The following is a 20,201-nucleotide window of genomic DNA, read 5'->3' as shown; positions in this document are numbered from 1 at the left end:
GCATCTCTTAAGAACCTCCTCTGGCTTCACAGAGGCCTACGGGACTGTGGAGGTGGGGTGGACTGGGCCCTGACAATGACAAGCTCTTTCCCAAAGCCCAAATGACACACCCTTTGACTTGAAATGCAAACCTAAGAGTGCGGTCCACATTATATTCTGTGCCAGTTTTGAAATACTTCTTCTCACGTCTTGCAGGTATTCCTTTTAATGGATTCAGCTGCAACAGCAATTGCATTAAACTTTTATGTCAAGAAAACCAGGATTTAAGTCCTTTCCCTAACTCAAGGAGGAAAGAACAGTCTCAGACAAGGAGAAGAACAATCCTTTGACTTTGATGTGAAGCAGATACAGCACCAGGTTTCAGCACTAATGAGGGAGAAGGGCCAGAGCTCTATTTTTCTCCTTTAGATCATCCCATTAGGGAAACCTAATGACTCCTAGGAAGGAACATAGCCTATTGTGTTGTGTATGGTGGAGATAGGGACAGGAACTGTTCCATGGCAAGCAATCATGACACATACATCACTTTCTGGAACTGGAATGAAAAGACTGACTCCCTATTTTAAGGCCAGCAATGCTGTCAACAGGGGAAAATCCCTTGAGTGAAACATTTCAGCAGTATTCCACTTAATGCCACCAAGCGTGAACAGTAGGAGGGACACTGGTGCAGACAGGCCTCAACAATGGATAATTTCTTCTCAGAGTTCCCATGACCCAGGTGTCAACTCCTGCTGCATTACTTCATCTTTCCCAACAGAGCTTCTTGTGGGATGGGATATCTCTTACTCATTTTGCCCATCACAGCATCCTGAGTTGTTATTACAACGTTCAGTACACAAAACAGTAATAAGTCTGCAAATTAAAAGCTCAATTTAGTTTTGAAAATGCAAAGCAGTAAGCAGGAAAGGACTACATTCTAACAGCAATAATTTATTGTTGGAATGTTATAAACGTTTAAAGTAAGGAAATCATGCATGGATGTGTATGTCTGTGTGTGTGTGTGTGTGTGTGTGTGTGTGTGTGTGTTTTCTCCATGCTTTCCTGCTGACATGCCTGTCTGTGGCTTCCCACAGTCCCTGGCCTCATAGGGGTGGAATGAGAGGAAAAACTCCTGAGCCTTTTAGAATGAATGTCCTGCTGCCCACAAAACGGAGATTACACACTACACAGGCTTCAGTGCTTCCTTTCACTCACTGGCCTCCAGATTGGTCCAAGCCCTGGTTTCAATCTCAAGAGACCTATAGCTGAGGTGGTACCACTCTTCTTCTCTTGCCATCTCTGCCATTAGCACAGCATGATAGGGAGAGACCCAGTCCTGACCCAGTCTGTCCCCAGGACCCCTCCACATAAAAAGAGCTTTGCTTGTAGATGATTTAATGGGGAAAATGAATATGATAGAATTTTTGGTGGCAAAATAATGAGGAAGGATGGCAAAGAAAGAAATTGATGATGTCAGAAATAAAACAGACCACAAGCACATGTTCCATAAGTTATTATTTCCACATAAATAGAGAGAAGAAGGCCATTGGACAGGGGATCCTACAATTCCGCATTTTTCAGAGTTTCCAGGGCTACTGGGAGGTGGCCCCAGTGAAGGACATGGCAAGCACCAAATTCCTCCTTTTTCATATCATTCTCCTGTGGGATTGCCAGAAAACATCATCAAACTAACTGGATTCCTGAGTGACTCACGTGGGCTCATTTGGAAGTAAAGGCCCCCTGCCTTGGTAGGCAACAGTCTTTTTATTACATTAAAGGGAAGCTAACCCAGAATATATAGATTTTATAAAGATGCCATGCTCTAGAAAGGAGAAGGCAACAAGAAAGTAGGATGCTCTAATTCATCCAGGTTGCGCTACTTTGTGACCCACATGAGGTCCAGTCGCAAGCACCCTGGAACCTACAGAAGACAGCAGTGGGCCAAAGGAAGTGCTCCAGAGCCCCCCTCCCCAGGCAGCAGGGGCACACAGCTTGTCGGCCACAACATAGGATTTGAGGCACAGATTTCAGCTGTGCCCTTCTACGTATTCTCTCAATATAAGGGGAAGAACAGGACTTAATGATAGTAGAGTGTCATCAAGCTGCTATGTAAGGGATGTCCACAGCAGAGGAAACACAGGCCTAGGAATCAGCAGAAACAGGAGAGGTTCCCAGGGTGCTACAGCTTCCGCTGTGACACTGAGGAGCTCACTGCAGTGACAGAGCTGAACTCTGAGGCAAGGTGGGCAAGGGCGAGAGGCTGGACCACCACAAGCCTGACCCCAGGGTTCAAGATCCTAGGCCTGGCTCTGACACTAATCAGCAAACAATGGCAGACACTGAGTGCTCTAGGCTCAAAATCCCTCCTTGCAAATTAAAGAGTACTGACTGCATGATAGAGATGAGAGTTCCTCCCTACACTATGATTCTATGATGAGAACAACCAAGTACATTTTTCTAGTGATTCAGCCTCCTTAAAAAAGATTCCAAGCAACAGAATAATTCATAGTTTTCCACTATATCCCCCTTTCCAATTTTTTTTCCTGCCTGAAGGAAGGAGTTGAACAAAAATTTCCCAGATGCTATGCAGCTTGCAAGATAGCTCATGTGCAATGCAGCAAAAGAATCACACACATATGCATGGGTACATATCTGTAATAAATGAAAGGTCGAAGTCAAATTTAAACATCCAAACATTTTTCACAGTGTCCACTTTGAGAAGCTATACATTTATTCCAATTATTCCTACTATTTGTTCAAATACTTTCAGAAATCACTCTCTTCAACTACTTTCAAGAGAAATCCAAGAACCACACATGAAAAATGTTTCCTTATTATATCTCAGTTCAACACCAGAAGTAGGTTTTCAAAACTTAATGTTAAATATAGGTCAACTACAGATAATGAAGATCAACATAATAAATATTCTGGCTTACCCTGACTTCTGAGTGAGGCTTAAATTCAGGATATTTTAAATATGCTCATCTGAATGTCACCATTAACCAACTTCCTCTGGAAGACTACATATGTGGCACTGAGGTAATAACGTAAGACCACATCACAACAATCCTCTAGGTCCACAAGCAGTGACAGGGCTTTGGCGGGAGGGGAAGAGGTCCTCGGAAGGGAAGCAAAATGCCTATATCACTGCATGAAATGACATAGGCCAAGGAGGGAAAACACAGATTGATGCTGGTTGAATGGAAATATTTACACAAAGGTACCACTCTCTTTAATTTCAATACAGTTCACATACTACCAAATATTTCTGTTTCTCATACTTGGTAGACATTACTTTTCCGTATCTTAATGGGATTTCTTTAACATGGATTACTGCCAGGTCAGTTACCTTGCAAATTAGGGCATTTCTGGCAATTCTTAGGCAATTCTATGATCTTCCAAGGGCCAACTACATAGTGAAAGCAAACAGAATTGGCTGTTTAAAGGCTGGAAAGCACATCAAAGGCTCTCTCAATCTATCCTTATTCTTCCCAATGAATATTTATACCACATGTGCTACAATGTGGTTATTACCAAGGAAATTTACTACATTTCACACAAACACTTCTTAAGAAGTCATTCCTCAGGGCACCTGGGTGGCTTAGTTGGTTAAGTGTCCAACTCTTAGCTCAGCTCAGGTCTGAATCTCAAGGCTGTGAGTTCAAGCCCCTCAGTAGGCTCCACACTGGGTGTGGAACCTACTTGAAAAAAAGTCATTTCTCTGTGAATCCTCAAAGCACATTAATGGTTCCTATGCTATGTCTCCCATACTGCATTCACATATTGTAATTACGTCTGTGCACGTGTGCTTTACTTAAATAAATCAGAAGATAGGATAATATTTAACTTTAAAAAAATTATCTAGCTACTCGACTGTAATACCCTGAATGGGAAGGCATTCCTTTAATGTTTACTAAATGAACAAAATCATGAACAAAATGTTTACTAAATGAACAAAATCAAAGCCACAAGCTAGATCTCAAAACTGAGCAGCCTGAAAAGATCAGAAATATCTGAAACCAGAAATCCTGAAACCTTTTCTGGATAAGGTCAACAAGTCCAAATACAGGATACACCTTAACTCTTGACAGTGGCCAACCAGAGCAAGGCATCACTAGGCATCCTCATAACATACAGAATCAAAACATAGTATGTGAAATCTGTGACTTCCCCAGTAATGTGTATCCCTGCGGAGGACCTGGGCCTTTCTTCACAAACCAAATGACATTTTTCTCTTAGTTTTTTTTCCTACTATAAGTTTCCTCTTTTAAGAGGCAAAAATAAGCAGCCACAGGTCATGTTTACATCAGTAAGCTGAACACATAACTTAGGATCAGAAGCAACATATATATATTTTCTTTCTTTCTCTAAGTAGGCTCCATACCCAGCATGAAGCCTAATGTGGGGCCTGAATTTCACAACCCTAAGATTGAGACCTAAGCTGAGATGAAGAGTCAGATGCTTAACCAACTGAGCCACCCAGATGCCCCAACACAGTATTTTTCTAAGATAGCACCTGGTGGTGGCCCTTTCAATTCTACCAGTAGAAAGAGTGGGTATGGCCAAGCCCATGTTTCTGACAGCATGCACTGTCTTCACTCTCACAAAAGATGATCAGCTTTCAAAATGAAACCTGGAGGGGGCACACCTGGGTGGCTCAGTGGTTGAGCATCTGCCTTCAGCTCAGGTCGTGATCCTGGGATCAAGTTCTGTATCGGGCTCCCTGCAGGCAGCCTACTTCTCCCTCTGCCTATGTCTCTGCCTCTCTGTGTCTGATGAATAAATAAGTAAAATCTTGAAAGGGGGGGGGGGGGAAAAGAAACCTGGTCTATTTTTAACTCTTTGAGGAACCTCCACACAGTTTTCCAGAGTGGCTGCACCAGTTCACATTCCCACCAACAGTGTAAGAGGGTTCCCTTTTCTCTGCATCCTCTCCAACATTTGTTGTTTCCTGCCTTGTTAATTTGCCCCATTCTCACTGGCGTGAGGTGGTATCTCATTGTGGTTTTGATTTGTATTTCCCTGATGGCAAGTGATGCAGAGCATTTTCTCATGTGCCTGTTGGCCATGTCTATGTCTTCCTCTGTGAGATTTCTGTTCATGTCTTTTGTCCATTTCATGATTGGATTGTTTGTTTCTTTGGTGTTGAATTTAATAAGTTCTTTATAGATCTTGGAAACTAGCCCTTTATCTGATATGTCATTTGCAAATATCTTCTCGCATTCTGTAGGTTGTCTTTTAGTTTTGTTGACTGTATCCTTTGCTGTGCAAAAGCTTCTTATCTTGATGAAGTCCCAACAGTTCATTTTTGCTTTTGTTTCTTTTGCCTTCGTGGATGTATCTTGCAAGAAGTTACTGTGGCCGAGTTCAAAAAGGGTGTTGCCTGTGTTCTTCTCTAGGATTTTGATGGAATCTTGTCTCACATTTAGATCTTTCATCCATTTTGAGTTTATCTTTGTGTATGGTGAAACAGAGTGGTCTAGTTTCATTCTTCTGCATGTGGATGTCCAATTTTCCCAGCACCATTTATTGAAGAGACTGTCTTTCTTCCAATGGATAGTCTTTCCTCCTTTATCGAATATTAGTTGACCATAAAGTTCAGGGTCCACTTCTGGGTTCTCTATCCTGCCCTACGACCCAGCAATTGCACTGTTGGGGATTTACCCCAAAGATACAGATGCAATGAAACACCGGGACACCTGCACCCCGATGTTTCTAGCAGCAATGGCCACAATAGCCAAACTGTGGAAGGAGCCTCGGTGTGCATCGAAAGATGAGTGGATAAAGAAGATGTGGTTTATGTATAAAATGGAATATTACTCAGCTATTAGAAATGACAAATACCCACCATTTGCTTCAACGTGATTGGAACTGGAGGGTATTGTGCTGAGTGAAGTCAGTCAGTTGGAGAAGGACAAACATTATATGCTCTCATTCATGTGGGGAATATAAATAATAGTGAAAGGGAATATAAGGGAAGGGAGAAGAAATGTTTGGGAAATATCAGAATGGGAGACAGAACGTAAAGACTGCTAACTCTGGGAAACGAACTAGGGGTGGTAGAAGGGGAGGAGGGCGGGGGGTGGGAGTGAATGGGTGACGGGCACTGGGGTTTATTCTGTATGTTGGTAAATTGAACACCAATAAAAAATAAATTAAAAAAAAAGATATGTTTATTTACAAAAAAAAAAAAAAAGAAAAGAAAAGAAACCTGGAAAACCATGTGAGGAAAACCCTATAAAAATAACACCATTCTTTAGAAACTTCCCTTCCTCCAGGGTGTGCACAAGAACCTGGAGAGAAGACTGTATCATCTATCTCACTGAAAGATACCTATGTTTCTCTCTACTTTAACATTTACTATTGTGTACCTTATTTACTGGTTTGATAAGAGTCTCTTCCCATGGGCATAGGAGTCTCTGAATGCAGGCTGCCTGTTTTCACTTTAGCAAACCTAAGGCCTAGCACAGAGTTCAGTAAGCAGGTGCTGAAACAAGTATAGAATAAGTTAGTGCACTCCCGTCACATCAACAGCATGTAGCATGATAACTTGCCATGATGACCTGCAAGAATCAGTCATTCCTTCCAAGACCATCTTAACCATCACCTATTTAAAATCATTCATCCACAGTCTTAAGCATGGGTCTGATAATTCTTATTTTAACAAGGGATCAGAATTACACCTACCGCTTATAAGATGCCTATCACATGCTAGCCACTATATGAACTCTAGTTCGTACAAACAATTCTTGAAGATAACATCATTATCCCACATTTGCAGGTAAGGGAACTGAACCTCTAAACAAATGGATCAAGTGGAAGAACTGGGACTAAGACTTTGCTTTATTTGACTCCATAAACTTTCCATTATGCTTGGCTACCATCCTTGACTGTCAAAATAATGAGATAAGAATGAACAAAAATGAAATGAGTAGTGTAAGAAATGGTTCAACAAAATGATAGGAATCAGATTTGCTTGTTTTGTCCCAACAGAAGACTTAAAAAAAAAAAAAAAGTACATGCCCTCCTTTCAAAATGTACATATAACTTATGATTAAGCCAGTTCTGTGAGGGGAAAAAAAAGGTCAATTATTAATACAATTTAAGACTACAGAGCAACAGATTTTGGGAACTGTTCAAAAAGAAAGTGATTAGTTAAGAATCTGGCCATTAACTAGTATGATTTAAAAAAAAATCCCTCATATAATCTGACACGAAATTGTCAAATCACTATGTTGTATACCTGAAACTCATATAACATCATGTGTCAACTACAATTAAAGTCCCTCATGATTCTCCTTTTGGTCCAACACCTAAGATACACACCCCAACATTTGACCAACTTATCCAAAATTAAGAGCTGGAAGAAACTTCAGAGTTTCTTAGGGAAGCATTATAACAAAGGAGAAAACAGGCCAGAGAAATTAGCTTGCTCAAGGTCACTTAAAAATCTTTAGTCAGATCATTAAATTATACCTTTATACTAAGGTTATACCTTTCCCAAACTTCTGACTTTACAGCCTGAACCTGTGGTTCTTCGAGGCACTTCTCTTTGGCAACTATCTAGTCTAGAAGACCATTTGCAGAATTTCCTGAAAATATTCCATTTCAGAGGAGACTCAGAGAAAGAATATCTCCAAAAAATGTGTATGAAAAAGCTGAGGAGTAAGTTTTCCTGTGGTTGAAGCTGGCTCTAATGCCAGACCCCAAAGGGATAATTAGGGGGACCTGGCTCTCTTAAATGACAAATACATGCAGAGAAGACTTATTGGCGTCTCATAAAGAGGCCAATTTGCCCTTCCCAAGGTGACATGCCACAAAACTACATATGTAAATATGATAGCAGAGACATCATTAAAAGGACCTTTCCTGAAACTGAAAACTTAAATAAGAGGGTAGAGTGTATACGTCATTTTGTGTATCAGTGTTAAGGCTTTCTAGCTGGTTCAAACAGCCTGAGAGCTGCCGTATTTTCCTGCTGCATCTGAGCACGAAGGCTGTGACTAGCCACACAAAAGCTTTTAACCAGACTCCTGGACTAGAGAGTGGCAATGCAAGCTCGCCCTCTTGAGACAAGAGCAAGAAAACACCATGTTCAATTAAACTAAGAGCATTCAAGAAAACTTTAACCAGAAATAGTCCAATACTACCCTTTCCACAACACTGAACAAATATTAATATTGTTTTAAAAATAATTAAGAATGGAAATTCACTTAATGTGATGTTTTGCTGTGCAGTTATTTAAAAAGGGAGAATGGTTCTGATTTAAATTGCTTTCTTGATTGGGGACCATTTGTTAAAGTCTGTGTTACAGACTTTCCCAGTAACCTAATACTCAACATATGGGATTTTATAGTTGTGCTTGAGCATATTTATGTTTGAGTGCTTGGCCATTAGGACCATACGTATCCTGACAAGACATACTGGCCTGCTGAATTAACTGTTCCAAATGGCTAATTAGCTTATGCAATGAGCATTTGGAAAAGGAATTATTACAGAGATACCTCAATGAACAGACACCCCAAGGAAGCAAGTTCCTTCCTAAAGAACCTGGCCACATACTGAAGAGTAAAGAATCCTACAAGACATAGAGTATGCTGGTTTGCAGCCCTGGAACAGGAGAGCAGTAGTCAGATTTCTTTCTTGATCGCCATGGAGCATATTCTCAAAGAGATTGGTCCCAAAAGGCTTTCTATTCTGCACTTATCCAATGTCATCTCTATACCTAGTCATATCATTCTTTAGGAAATAAAAGGCAGGTCTGGAAAATCTTAGTAATTTCTGCACCACAAGCCAAGTCTTTGAACAAACACTGTCTTGGTGATATTTAGCTGCAGCCAACAGACCATAAGAACATGAAACTTACCTAGATGAATCACTTATGTCCTAAAAATGGCCAAAGGAATCTCTCCAACCATCACTGAAAACAGTAGTATAATGTAATGGTTTTAGAATCTTAGCATATGTAAGCATCATTCCAGAGCAGAATGCAAAAAACCATCCAGATGAATTAGATTCCTGAAAAGTGTAACCTCCTACTTTGACTTTTCTGGAACCACAGTACAGCAGAAACACTGCTAACATAGAAGTGAGGTCCTAGTCTAGCTTCCTGAGTTAATCAGTTGTGAGGTAAGTCAAGTCACTTAACCATCCTGAAAACGTCTTCTCCTATAAAGTACAAATGTTGAGAATCCAGACAATCTTTAAAATCCATTCAAATTCTAAAGGTCTCAGAGGTACAACAAGTTCAGGTCTCTCAACTCAAATGAATGTCTGATGCTCTTCCTGATGCTTTTATGACAAAAACTGAGAACAGAAACTGAGTCTTGATTGTTTTACGACCCACCATTATGCCACTGGTTACTTAAATAAATGAAAAGGACACTGGAATCTGAAGTTATGAAACTAATTAATAATAATAATGCTAAATTGTACTTTCTGTGTGCCCGGCTCAGTTCTAAGTCCTTGATATATATTAACTCACTGAGTGGGAAAAGAGAAGGCAACAAATGGTAATCTGAAAACCTTGAAATCTGTAACGTAACAGGGGATTAATGCTGAATATTAAATTGTGACTAGTACTAAAGTTTTGGCAATACTTAATAATGAACTACATGATAAAATGCTGATAAAATTACGAGTAATAGGATAAAGGCCATGGTACATGTAAGGAAACTTGGCCTCCTAAATTCTGACAATTTTCAACCCAGTAAAGAAGTATCTTAGGACCATCTATTGTCTACTGAGAAACCTGAAGCATTTAACACATACCTGTGTTTCTCCCGAGAATATAAGCAAGCATTCATCTTGATATTAATTCCTTTATGAATTATGAATGCTTAAAATAAGCATTAACTGACCTCTAAAATAAGGCTCTGTGTATAGCACAATGGTCAAACAGATAAAGGAATGCAAAATTCCTTAAATACTTGGTAGCCTCACACTCAGCAGAGGGGCTCTATGCATTTTGACACTTAGGTGCTTAGAGAAGGTGACAAAACAGGAAGATTCCTAGAAGAACTCAGAATGGATTCTTCATTTACATTTACTAGAAAATTGCCATAAATGTACCACCGTCCCAGGTTGTCAAGACAGTAACATAAGATACACTTCTTTCTTAAAACTGGAAGAGGATGATTCAGTGAAACAGTAATTCAATGAAGCAATGATTGGCCTATTCCCAAAATCAACACACAGACTAGGCATGTGTCAGAAAGATAGGATTAAATAATATTAAACTAATGCCACTCCACCCTGCACTACAATTGCAAGCTCACTCTGGGTGAAAAGTAACCCTTTTCAAACTGCAAACATACAGCCCAGGGGATTGAGGCTAGAAGATAAAGAAATAAGGAAGCCACACTCCAGAGGGACTAAGTCAAAAAGCTAATTCAGGAGACCCAGAACCGAACTCACCACTTTCCAATGTGCAGTCTAATACCAGAGTTTCTACCACAAAACAAAACAAGGTGGAAAAGAAAAATCAGTGTACTTGCTTTCTCTTTCTTTTCATCCATTGGTGCACAAGCATTCTCTAGGCCAGGGGCCCACCACCTGGTTTTGTATAGCCCATGAAGAATCCCAAGAGTAGGTTTTGTATTTTTAAGTGATCAACAAAAAAAAAAATATTCAAAAAGGAGTATTTCATGACCCACACATTATGTGACATTCAAATTTTAGGGTCTATAAATAAAGTACCAACACAGTGAATACAGTATATGAAGACTTAAATGTGGGATAATGGAAAGGGAATGAATGTGCGCTCACACTTTATCCTTTCAATTCACAGCAACAGGGTAAGTGCTGCCGAAGAGGAAGTGGTCAGATGTCACATCAGTACAACAATGCTGTGAGCACCAACAGCTCCACTTCCTAGACCTGAAGATCGATGAACACAGGTTTTCTCCAACTCTATGAAGTGGAGGGAAACACAGCAACAGACACCTTAGGCCACCCTTCAGGAGCCCTGTTCACAGAGCCTGGGACAGTCAGCAAGGATGCATCCCACTGTGTAGTCAAGCTGCTCACTCTCATTCTGGCTGGGTCTGACCTTGGGCTAGTCACAGCACTCTCTGAGGGTCTAATCCTTTTAACCTGGAAAAATGAAACATGCTGACCAACTAGAGGAGCATTTCCTCTCTCTTTCTCAACTCCTCTAAAATCAGAGGGAAAATGAGAAGAGAAAAAAAAAAATGAAGGAGCAATTTTTAAAAAAATATGGAAGTAATGCTTTTTCTTCTTTCTGACAGACAAGAAAAAATTAGGATAGCGGTAACCCTCATGGGAAAGAAAGCAAAGGGTCTCTGGCCAAGCAGCAGACTGTCTTCAGGGACAGTAATCGCTACTACCATTAAGATGGAAGACTAAGAAACAGGCATTTGAATTCAAGGATGTGAGTTTGTTCCTTCCCTTTGTGAGGGGCTTCTGGAAACAAAGAATACACATGTACCCGTGCAGGGTGTGTTCTTTTTTCTTTCCCCAGAGACAAGAGCAACATTTGTCTGAATACTGCCTGGTATACAAGCAGCCGCCCAGGCATTAGTCATGAACATTATCTGTAATGAGGAACGGGTTACAACAGTCCACACCTCCCTACCACTGTACTCCAATAAAATGAAGCTTGTTTATCACAGTTCATACACTTGAAACAGTTTGGGAGGGTTTAGTTCTGTTTACCTACTGGGCTAACTCTATGAAAAGAGTTTGGAGGCTAGCATGTAGCCCTCCAAAGAGCAAAAACAGGGCCCTGTCAAGTCTAGGCAAAGAAGATTGACTTTTTGAGGCAAAATATGATTTAGTCTTATAACTTGATTTTCATCTTCCAAAGTTTTTTTTTTTTTCCTTAACCAGCAGGGACTCTTAAGCCTAGAGCAATGTTTCACTCAACAAGTTTGTTACCTTAAGTTAACAGCTTTAAACAAAGAGAAAAAAGGAACCTCAAGAACCTGAAAAACATTTTTAAAAACTTACTGAATATCAAATATAGAATTAACAGTGACCCAGCAAATCCACTACTGGGTATATGAAAACAGAGGTCCACACAAACTTGTACACAAAGGTTCCTAAGCAGTATTATTCATAACAGCAAGAGTAGAAACAAGGAGATCAAATGTGGTGCATTCATACAATGGAGTATTACTTAGCAATGAAAAGAAACAAAATATTAATCAACATTACAACACAGTTCGACCTGGAAACAGAAAGCTAGGTCAGAGAAGGTAGTCCTGAAATCCTACATGTGGTGAAGTTCCAGAAAGGGCAGAAGCCAGAGACAGTAGGAGATCAGGGACATCCAGGAGCTGGGCAGTGGGGAAGGAGGGGCTGCTAATGCATATGAGGTTTCTTTCTGGGGAGATGACAATGTTCTGAGATCAAACAGTGGTGACCACTGCGCAGCTCTGAAATCAACGGACGAGGACAATTTCACCGTGCACTTTTATAAGCAGATTTTATAATGGATGAATTCTAACTCAATAAAGCTGTTATGAAAAAAAATAGTGAACCAGTTTTGGTCACAAAAAATGACATGCTATGTAGTTAAGACAGCTAGTCGTAAACTCTAAGGTAAAAATCTCATTGGTGCTACCCGTTTCCATATTAATAAACAACAGTCAGGTTAAGGCTACCAGATCCCTTTTTTGTGGTAACTCTCATTTTGTGACACATTAATAAACATGAGGACAAACTAAAGTCTAGCGCTTACATGGAAAATCTTTTTCATTATAATCTTTAAGGGACCCATGTAGAAGGACCTGTTCCAAAACTATGCTGGGTGGCATGCAAGTTATGTGTGAAAGCTGAACACCGCAACAGGGGCCCCTTCACATACAATGAGACAAGAGAAAAGCGAGAGCATACTACTGTTGGAAAAAAAAAAAAAAAGGTACCCCAAACAAACAGAAAAACCCACAAGGCTGTAAATCAGACACAAGAGACCAGGCTAAACACATTTTGTGTATATACAGACTCAACACCACTTACCGCCTGGGTCATCAGGCCTTGCTTCATATCAGGTGGGGTGGCTGTGTCTTTGACAGCCACCTCTGTAGAAGCCGAGCTCACCCCGGTATTACTCAGAAAATCCACTTCATCTGCAGCTTTCAAGTCTGGCATATCTGAAGAGAACAAGGGGGTTACAAAGTGCATTTAAAAAATCAATTCCTGTGCCTTACTATTTACACTTGTCCAGGCTTCACGTGTTTTGTTTGCTTTTGCATTAAATGGGAAAGTATTCATTTGGAGCTGTTGTCTTTTTGGGCCCCGTGCTGAGCTATTCCTTTATCACAAGGTCTGCGTGGTTTTCCCCTGGCCTCTGTAGCTAAGCGGACATGCAATTCAATGTCTAATGAACTTCCATTTTCACTACTGAGTTTTCATGACACATCTGTGACTGTGGTGCTGACTGCATATGGAAAAGTAAATTCACAAGCTTTAAGGAAACACATTAATAGCTGGAACTAGGTAGTCCATCTTGATCATCATCAAAGCCAGAGATGTTTGTATCTGCATAGGACAAAGAGGAAATCTCTGTTGAGAATGAGATAAAGCTTTTAAGAAGAGTCTGACTTTTTTTTTTTATAAACACACTACACATTCTCATCTATCCATTGCTGCAACAGATAAGAGTGAAGTATTCTAATGAATTATATTTTTTATATTTTAATTTTTATTTCTTCCCCCTCCAGAACATAATCACAAACAAGGAATTCTTTCTTTTTTTCTTTAAAAAAATTTTTAAGTAATCTCTACACTGAACATGAGGCCCAAACTTAGAACCTTGAGACCAAGACTCATACCTACTGACTGAGCTGGCCAAACACCCCAAGGAATTTCTTTTCTTTGAGGAAATGTTTTCATACATTTTCTTGAGAATTATACTCAACCAGACCAAACAGTAGTGGTTTTTGTTACCTGACCACCATATGGTCAAGCAAATATAGGAAGGAAGTGGTAACATGATGTCTGAGGCAAATTTAGGCTTTGACATTTTTTTAAAAGGGGGCTTATGATTGAACATTTAAAATTCACCTTGATAATACAAATAAAAATAGAACTATCATCTCAATTTTGTGTGGAAATTTTTCTGTGGCTGGTTTTAATCTGTCCATGTCACTATTTTGGCAGAAAAAAAATGTTCCAGACACCAAAGGGCAGAGAAGTTTCTTTCACCAAAGAATCTCTATTAAGATTTTATTTTAAGACCACAATGTGACATGCCCAAAGGTCTACTTCAGATTTAGGAAAGTTACATTCCTACAGATAAGCATTTATAAATTCTTTTTTTTTTTTTTTTTTTTTTTTTGCTCAAATTAGAATTATACAATCTTACTAACAATTAAAAGTGGGCAAGTTTCCTTGACCAAAGAACCAAAATCTTACACTTCATAAAATGTAAATAAAGTTAAAAAAAACAAAAACAAAAAAACCCCTAAGCAATCACCTCAGAAGTATTCACTGATCAAAAAACATCTTTAAGAATAATTTTTATGGTGTTGGACGACTTTTATTTTATTTATTTGGGGATGTGATTTTTGGCACAACTTTATTATCCTATACCCAGCAAGTGAAAATATGTATCTTGGCGAGCAGAAACCAATCACAACCATAAACAGTGATTACTGAGACACAAAGGGCGCTGGCAACCTCTGTAGGCCTGGCCTGACTCAGTTCTGGACAACTAACTTTCCAAACCACCTGATCAATGCTCTGGATGAGCGAAGGGCCACATCCCCTCCTTCTAATTAGCAGTTTTGTGTTTTCTCATCTTAATTTCTATTTGGCTTTTTCTGCAGTAGCATGCACACAGAAGCCAGTGGTTCCTTCCCAAAGGTTAAACTGATCTCTCTTCACTTACATAAAACAGTTCGATTAAATCCATGAACGGAATGTAAACTTCCCAGAAATTACCCCTTGGCTGAGATCATACTCAGGTGGTTTTTCTCTAGGGCAATGTGACCAGGGACTTTCCCCAATGTTGGCTTTTTTTTTTTTTTTTTTCTGAAGAAAGACCTATCTATTGGTCACTGGCTACTTCTCTCTGTAACATAAGATCATGAGCACTGAACACATATGACTCCTCTTGGTAGCAGAACAAGTAACTCGTCCACACATATCAATCAACCCTAAATCCAGAGATACTGTTGAAACTTCATACGACTCATTTTCCTTCCTAAAATCTTAAAAATCGCTTTTTAGTATCTATACCCTATCTACATACTACTAAAAATCAAAGTCAGAAATTCTCCCTGGTTTCTACCTCTTCTCTCTGGGTATTAGAGACCCAAACTTCACATAGTCTGTACTTTCTTGGGTTAAATTCGGACTACTGAGCCAGAAAGACAAATAATTCCAGCCTATGTGGCCAAAGACGCAGCACCCAAATGAAAAGAACATAGCCAGGCATCAGCTTACAGCCACTCCCATTCTTCTGAAATGTCAACCTGCCAGGGCCCCCAAAATAGACTTGTTGTTGTATCTTGTTTTAAAAATTAGAGACCTTTTCATTTAAATCCTGAGATAGTGGCTAACAAATTTCTATCACTAACAATCAAAAACATGCATAAAACTACAACCCTCAAGTCACCAAAAATACTATAATACCTAAGGCTTCTTAAATTCCTTAACTGGAAAAAAAAAAAAAAAGATCATAAATGGTTAAAAACCCTTTATTGGGGGCGGAGGGAGGACCACTGCATTGAAGTTGCCTAGGAAAAATAGCTTTTTCCTAAGCCACTTCTTTCTGGTTCTATTTGTTCATTTCTCTACATGCCCCACCCCCATACTTTTAACATACTACCCCCTTAAGAAGATTTTCAAACACTGGAAAGAACAGCAAAAACAAACAAATATTAAAAACAAATCCAGCGACTTCTTACCTATACAGCCTAGAGGCGAGCATGGAGACTGGTCCTCTGTCTATACCTGGTAACAAGTACTGGCATCAAGGTACCAATCAAACCGACCTTTTAAGGACTTCAGGAGTCAAATACCACCTTGGACTCCAGCTTTAGCTTCAACCCTCCCAGAAGAAGTTTTATTCATATAGTTTATTTCTACCGAGTTCCAGCGGTTTTTCTTCACTCTCTCTCGACAGGGTTCCCCACCGATGGAACTGGCTGCCGTGTGAGCAATCTGCTGGGTGCAGCTGCTTCACCAAGATAAGCAGACACGACGTGTGCCCTGTGACAGCAGCTCAGCGGACTTGGGCGGACATCCTGCATCCTATCCCCTGCACTGCGCACGCTCCTGAATTCTCAGACTGCTGCCCAAAAGCAACAGGCAATGGAACTGGAAGTCGGCTCCATGGGCAGGAAAAGGAGGGTGCGCTCTTTGCGCCCCTCCCCTGTCCCAGCCCCAGCCCTCCCCAACGACCTAATACCACCATTTTGGATTTAGGGCCATCCACACATAGAAGGACACTTAAACAGCTGTTCCATGAAACCACTCTGACTCTAAATTTGCTCATAAATACAAACAGGGAAAGAAAACTGTTCCAGGCTTGTAAGCAAAACATACTTTTCCAGCACTGCTTTTCACAGTTCTAGAAAAAAGTACTAAGCCATGTGAATAAAAACATCTGCTAAATTCCTTTATCATTGTAAAGCACCTGCAATCTAGACCATTTTCTTGGTTAACCAAATTGCAACAGCTCTGGCCTGGCAGACAAAGCATTTATAGGCTTAATCAATCAAGCCCAGAGTCTACAATACAGGAAGCAAAATCTGTCCAACCCTGAGAGGATGTGCCTCTCCTGACAGTGGTGACAATTAACTTGGCAACTTACCCAGTGAATGAAAGATACTTCTAAACCACAAGACACCTCCTTTTTACCAGCATATCTCAGAGGCTCTTAAGGGAGCTTATCCCTCAAACTGCTACATCTGTATTCTGCTTTGCTTACCTGTTGCTGGCTCAGATCCTTCAGTGGGCAGAACAATCTTCTCTGGCTCCTCCGTTTCAGCCAAATATCCTGCACAGTTACCAGGGGCTTCTTCACAGATACTGCCCATGTGTACAGTCTGCACAGGCAGGAAAGTGCTCACTTGCCCTGTAGAAGCACCCTCTGGCTGCTCAGTCACTGGATCGGACTCTGAAGGACGGGAGAGTGACATGTGACCGATCTCCCGCCCAGTGATCAGTGCTCCTGAGAACCTGACTTGATCTAGAACAGCCTCCACTATGCGACACGCAGTCTCTTCGATGGAGTCGGCTCCCTTGGGCAGAGGCACAGCACAAGGTAAAAGGGGAGTGCCCCTTGCCCTGCCCAGGGCCTGGTCACCACTACTTGAGAGTCCAGTCTCTGTGGGAAGCTCTTTGGCAAGAGGCTGCTCCAAGATGTGATGTGCTTCAGGATCCACCTGTGCCTTCCCGGAGTTGGCTAAGCCACAGTTGTTGTCTCGTTCCTTCCCCCTAAGGGGTACCATCTCTGGAGCTGCGGCACCCTGTAGGTCAGTCACACCTTCATCTGCTAAAGCTCCTGGCAAACCCAGGATCATATTCTTCTCCTGGCTCAAGACTTCTGGAATTGGGAGATCTTGGGCATTATGTAATATAGCCTTTCTTCTGGCCCCTGCATTACCTTGTAAAGCATTAACCACGGCAACATCTAACTGCACATTTCCACTCACCTCATGAGCAGTGTTTTTACCTTGGGATTCAGGGTTTTGCACTCCAACATCCAGAGCAAAAGATCCATTGCGAGAAAGAGCCTCAGACCCATCTGGCAACAGATCTGGCAACAGAGCAGAGCTGCTCTGCTCTGCACCCAAAGCTTCCTGGCTTGGGTCTGCAGCCAGACTTGCTCCCAGTGGCACCAGGCTCTGTGCAGCCCCACCTTCAGTCAGCAGCGAGACTGGTGGGGCCACTTCCTTGTTATGCTCCGTTTCTGCATTCAGGCAGGCCGAGGGTGTGCCCAATGAATTACCACGCTCAAGTGCTCTCTCCTCAGCACAGGCAGCTGAGCCAGGCTCTCCACAGAATCCCAGTGCCTCCTGTCCAGGAGGTGGTGTCCTCTGCTCTTCCTGAAATGTTCCTGAGGAATGAGTGTCTTCCTTGAGAAAGGAACAAGCTGCTGCTTTATCCCTGCCATCTTGTCCCTGAGCTTCGGAGCTTTCTGGAACCACCAGATTTTTTCCTTCTTCAGTCAAAATGGAATCTGAGGCCATAATGGCCTTACCTGCACATAACAGAGAAGAGTCAGCAGCCCCCTTGATATCCAGAACTTCAGGGGCTGCTGAGAGGCAGACACTCCCATGTTCCCCACCAAGTCCCATGGGACTTGTATTCCCCATGCTGGGCTGAAGCTGGACAGCAAGGGAGGGTGTGGATAGGCCTGTGGCACCGTCTTCTAATGGCTGTTTATCAGGATCATTTGAATCTCTGCCTGGGCCATCTCTACCATCTGCAGCTGTATGTAGTTCAGGAGTTGCTATTCCTTTTTCTTTCTGGGAGGGGAAAAGAAAAAGCGCGTCATCTTTGGTTACTGATTCACTGCCTGGACTGCTTGCCAGAGAAAAAGTCTTGTCTGATGTCACTGCTTGGTCTGGTACCAGTTCTTTCTTGGCTTTGGGGACAACTGCCTGTGGATGCACCTCAAGCATATTTGTTGAAGATGTTCCTAATTTCAAATCTTCTCCCTGGCCTTTTTTATCTGAAACTTCAACAGGACAAAACTCTACCTGTTCCTGGGTATCTCTCATAGGGCCAGGGGTGGCTGCATTAGCCTGTGGACCTTCACAGCAGAGGGCAAGGGGGGGATGTTGTGTGGGGGGTAGTCCTGGAGTGGTGCTTTCAGGCTGGGTAACTATGCCATCACAGTATTCTGCAGCCAGCATACCACTAGAAGTCACTGAGCTCTGCCCACATGCAAAGGCAGCACATGGTGTGCCCCCTCTAGTTGTAGAACAGATGGGTGATCTGCTGGTTTGGCTTTGAATGTGAGATGACTCAGGTTCTGATTTCTGGTTTGGCGCGTCTTTTTGTGGCCCGGGAAACGTTAGATCAGAGGATGATGCTGCCTCACTTGTGCCTGTCAAGGGAGCATAAAGTTCGAGTCCATCTGAAGTCGTGTCTTCTGCAGCAGCTGGAATTACCAGGGAGCTCTGATCCATGGGAGCCCCAGCACTCCCTTCACAACTTCTTGACGCTTCTGTTTCTGCAGTTTTGACAGGGGAGGCTTCTCCATTACTAAATGCAAGCAAAGACTCAGCAGGTTTGTCACCATCCGGGGAACTGGTGGCAGAGACACAGTTTGGAACACTGGCTTTATCTGCAGTCTGACTTGTGACTTTCACATCAGAGGATCCATCTGTGATGATATTAGAGTTTTCCAGCTTTTCCTTTGTACTTTCCCTGACTTCAAGCACATTCTTCTGGATGGCAGCATGTGCATTCACAGGACCACTTTCCATCTCCCCTGGAGTCACTGGGATGCCGGCTGCCAGTTCACATCCAGAGAAATGCTGAGTGGGAGCGGTGGCCGGCTGCATGCCCACATCTCCCTGCAGGACGCTGTCTCCAGTGTCCAGAGACACCTGGTCTGTGGCCAATGCAGAGGATTTTGTTCCAGGTTCTCCATTTCTGATTCCACAGGGTGGAAGGGTTCCCATGCCCTTTCCTCCACAAGCAGGCATGCTCGGACGGCGGCTGCTGGGATCAGACATGGTTCCACAGTCCACAGTAAGCGATGGCTCCGCCTCTTCCCCTTCTTTCTCCACGCCTTTAGTTTCCTTCTTACAGGAACAGTCTGTGTTCTCTTCCTTAGCCACACATGAAAAATCAGAGGAACCTTCAATCTCCCCAACAGTGCTCCCCTGGGCGCATGGAGAGCTCTCAGGGTCCTCAGGAAGAGAAGAGTGCAGCTGGCTGTCCCTGGGATCTGATGTGCAGCAAAGAAACTGGCCATCTGAATCTTGGGCACTGGGCACACTTGAAGGATCCTGTGCTGTCACCATTAAGGGCATAGGATTGTCCATCTGCTTCAGGTTTGTTTTCTAGGAGGAAATGAAAGATATCTGTAAAAACTTCCCATGGGAAAAGATGTCATTGACACCGATAAACAAAACTACTGCTGCAGAGAACTCACTGCCATTCCAGCCCTCTGAAGATCACATGATAAGCTGACCTAAAGAAAATAAGTACATTTTCTCTTGTTCCTGATATCATTTTCCTCTCTTGTAGCTACATATCCACTGGAATGATAAAATGGTCAAGGATATGCAAGA

The 20,201-nt window shown here is 41.9% G+C and overlaps 1 protein-coding gene across 14 annotated transcripts in view; it reads right to left on the bottom strand.

Annotated features, from left to right (window-relative positions):
- Nucleotides 1-20,201, bottom strand: part of AKAP13 (A-kinase anchoring protein 13) — a 320,707-nt gene that overhangs the window by 129,438 nt on the left and 171,068 nt on the right. For all 14 annotated transcript variants that reach the window (XR_013364374.1, XM_077871282.1, XM_077871307.1 and 11 more), the window contains 2 exons: nucleotides 16,880-19,970; nucleotides 12,961-13,094 (listed from right to left, as the gene is read on the bottom strand). Coding sequence is in view for 13 of the 14 variants with exons in the window: in XM_077871282.1 (XP_077727408.1) it covers nucleotides 12,961-13,094; nucleotides 16,880-19,970 (3,225 nt within the window). In the remaining variant the exon portion in view is untranslated. The remainder of the gene's footprint in view (nucleotides 1-12,960; nucleotides 13,095-16,879; nucleotides 19,971-20,201) is intronic.

Source organism: Canis aureus, chromosome 2 (genome assembly GCF_053574225.1).
Source record: "Canis aureus isolate CA01 chromosome 2, VMU_Caureus_v.1.0, whole genome shotgun sequence".
In the NCBI taxonomy this organism is placed as follows: Eukaryota; Metazoa; Chordata; class Mammalia; order Carnivora; family Canidae; genus Canis; species Canis aureus.
The sequence above is the reverse complement of the archived record's forward strand: the minus strand, read 5'-3'. Positions and strand labels throughout refer to the sequence as shown.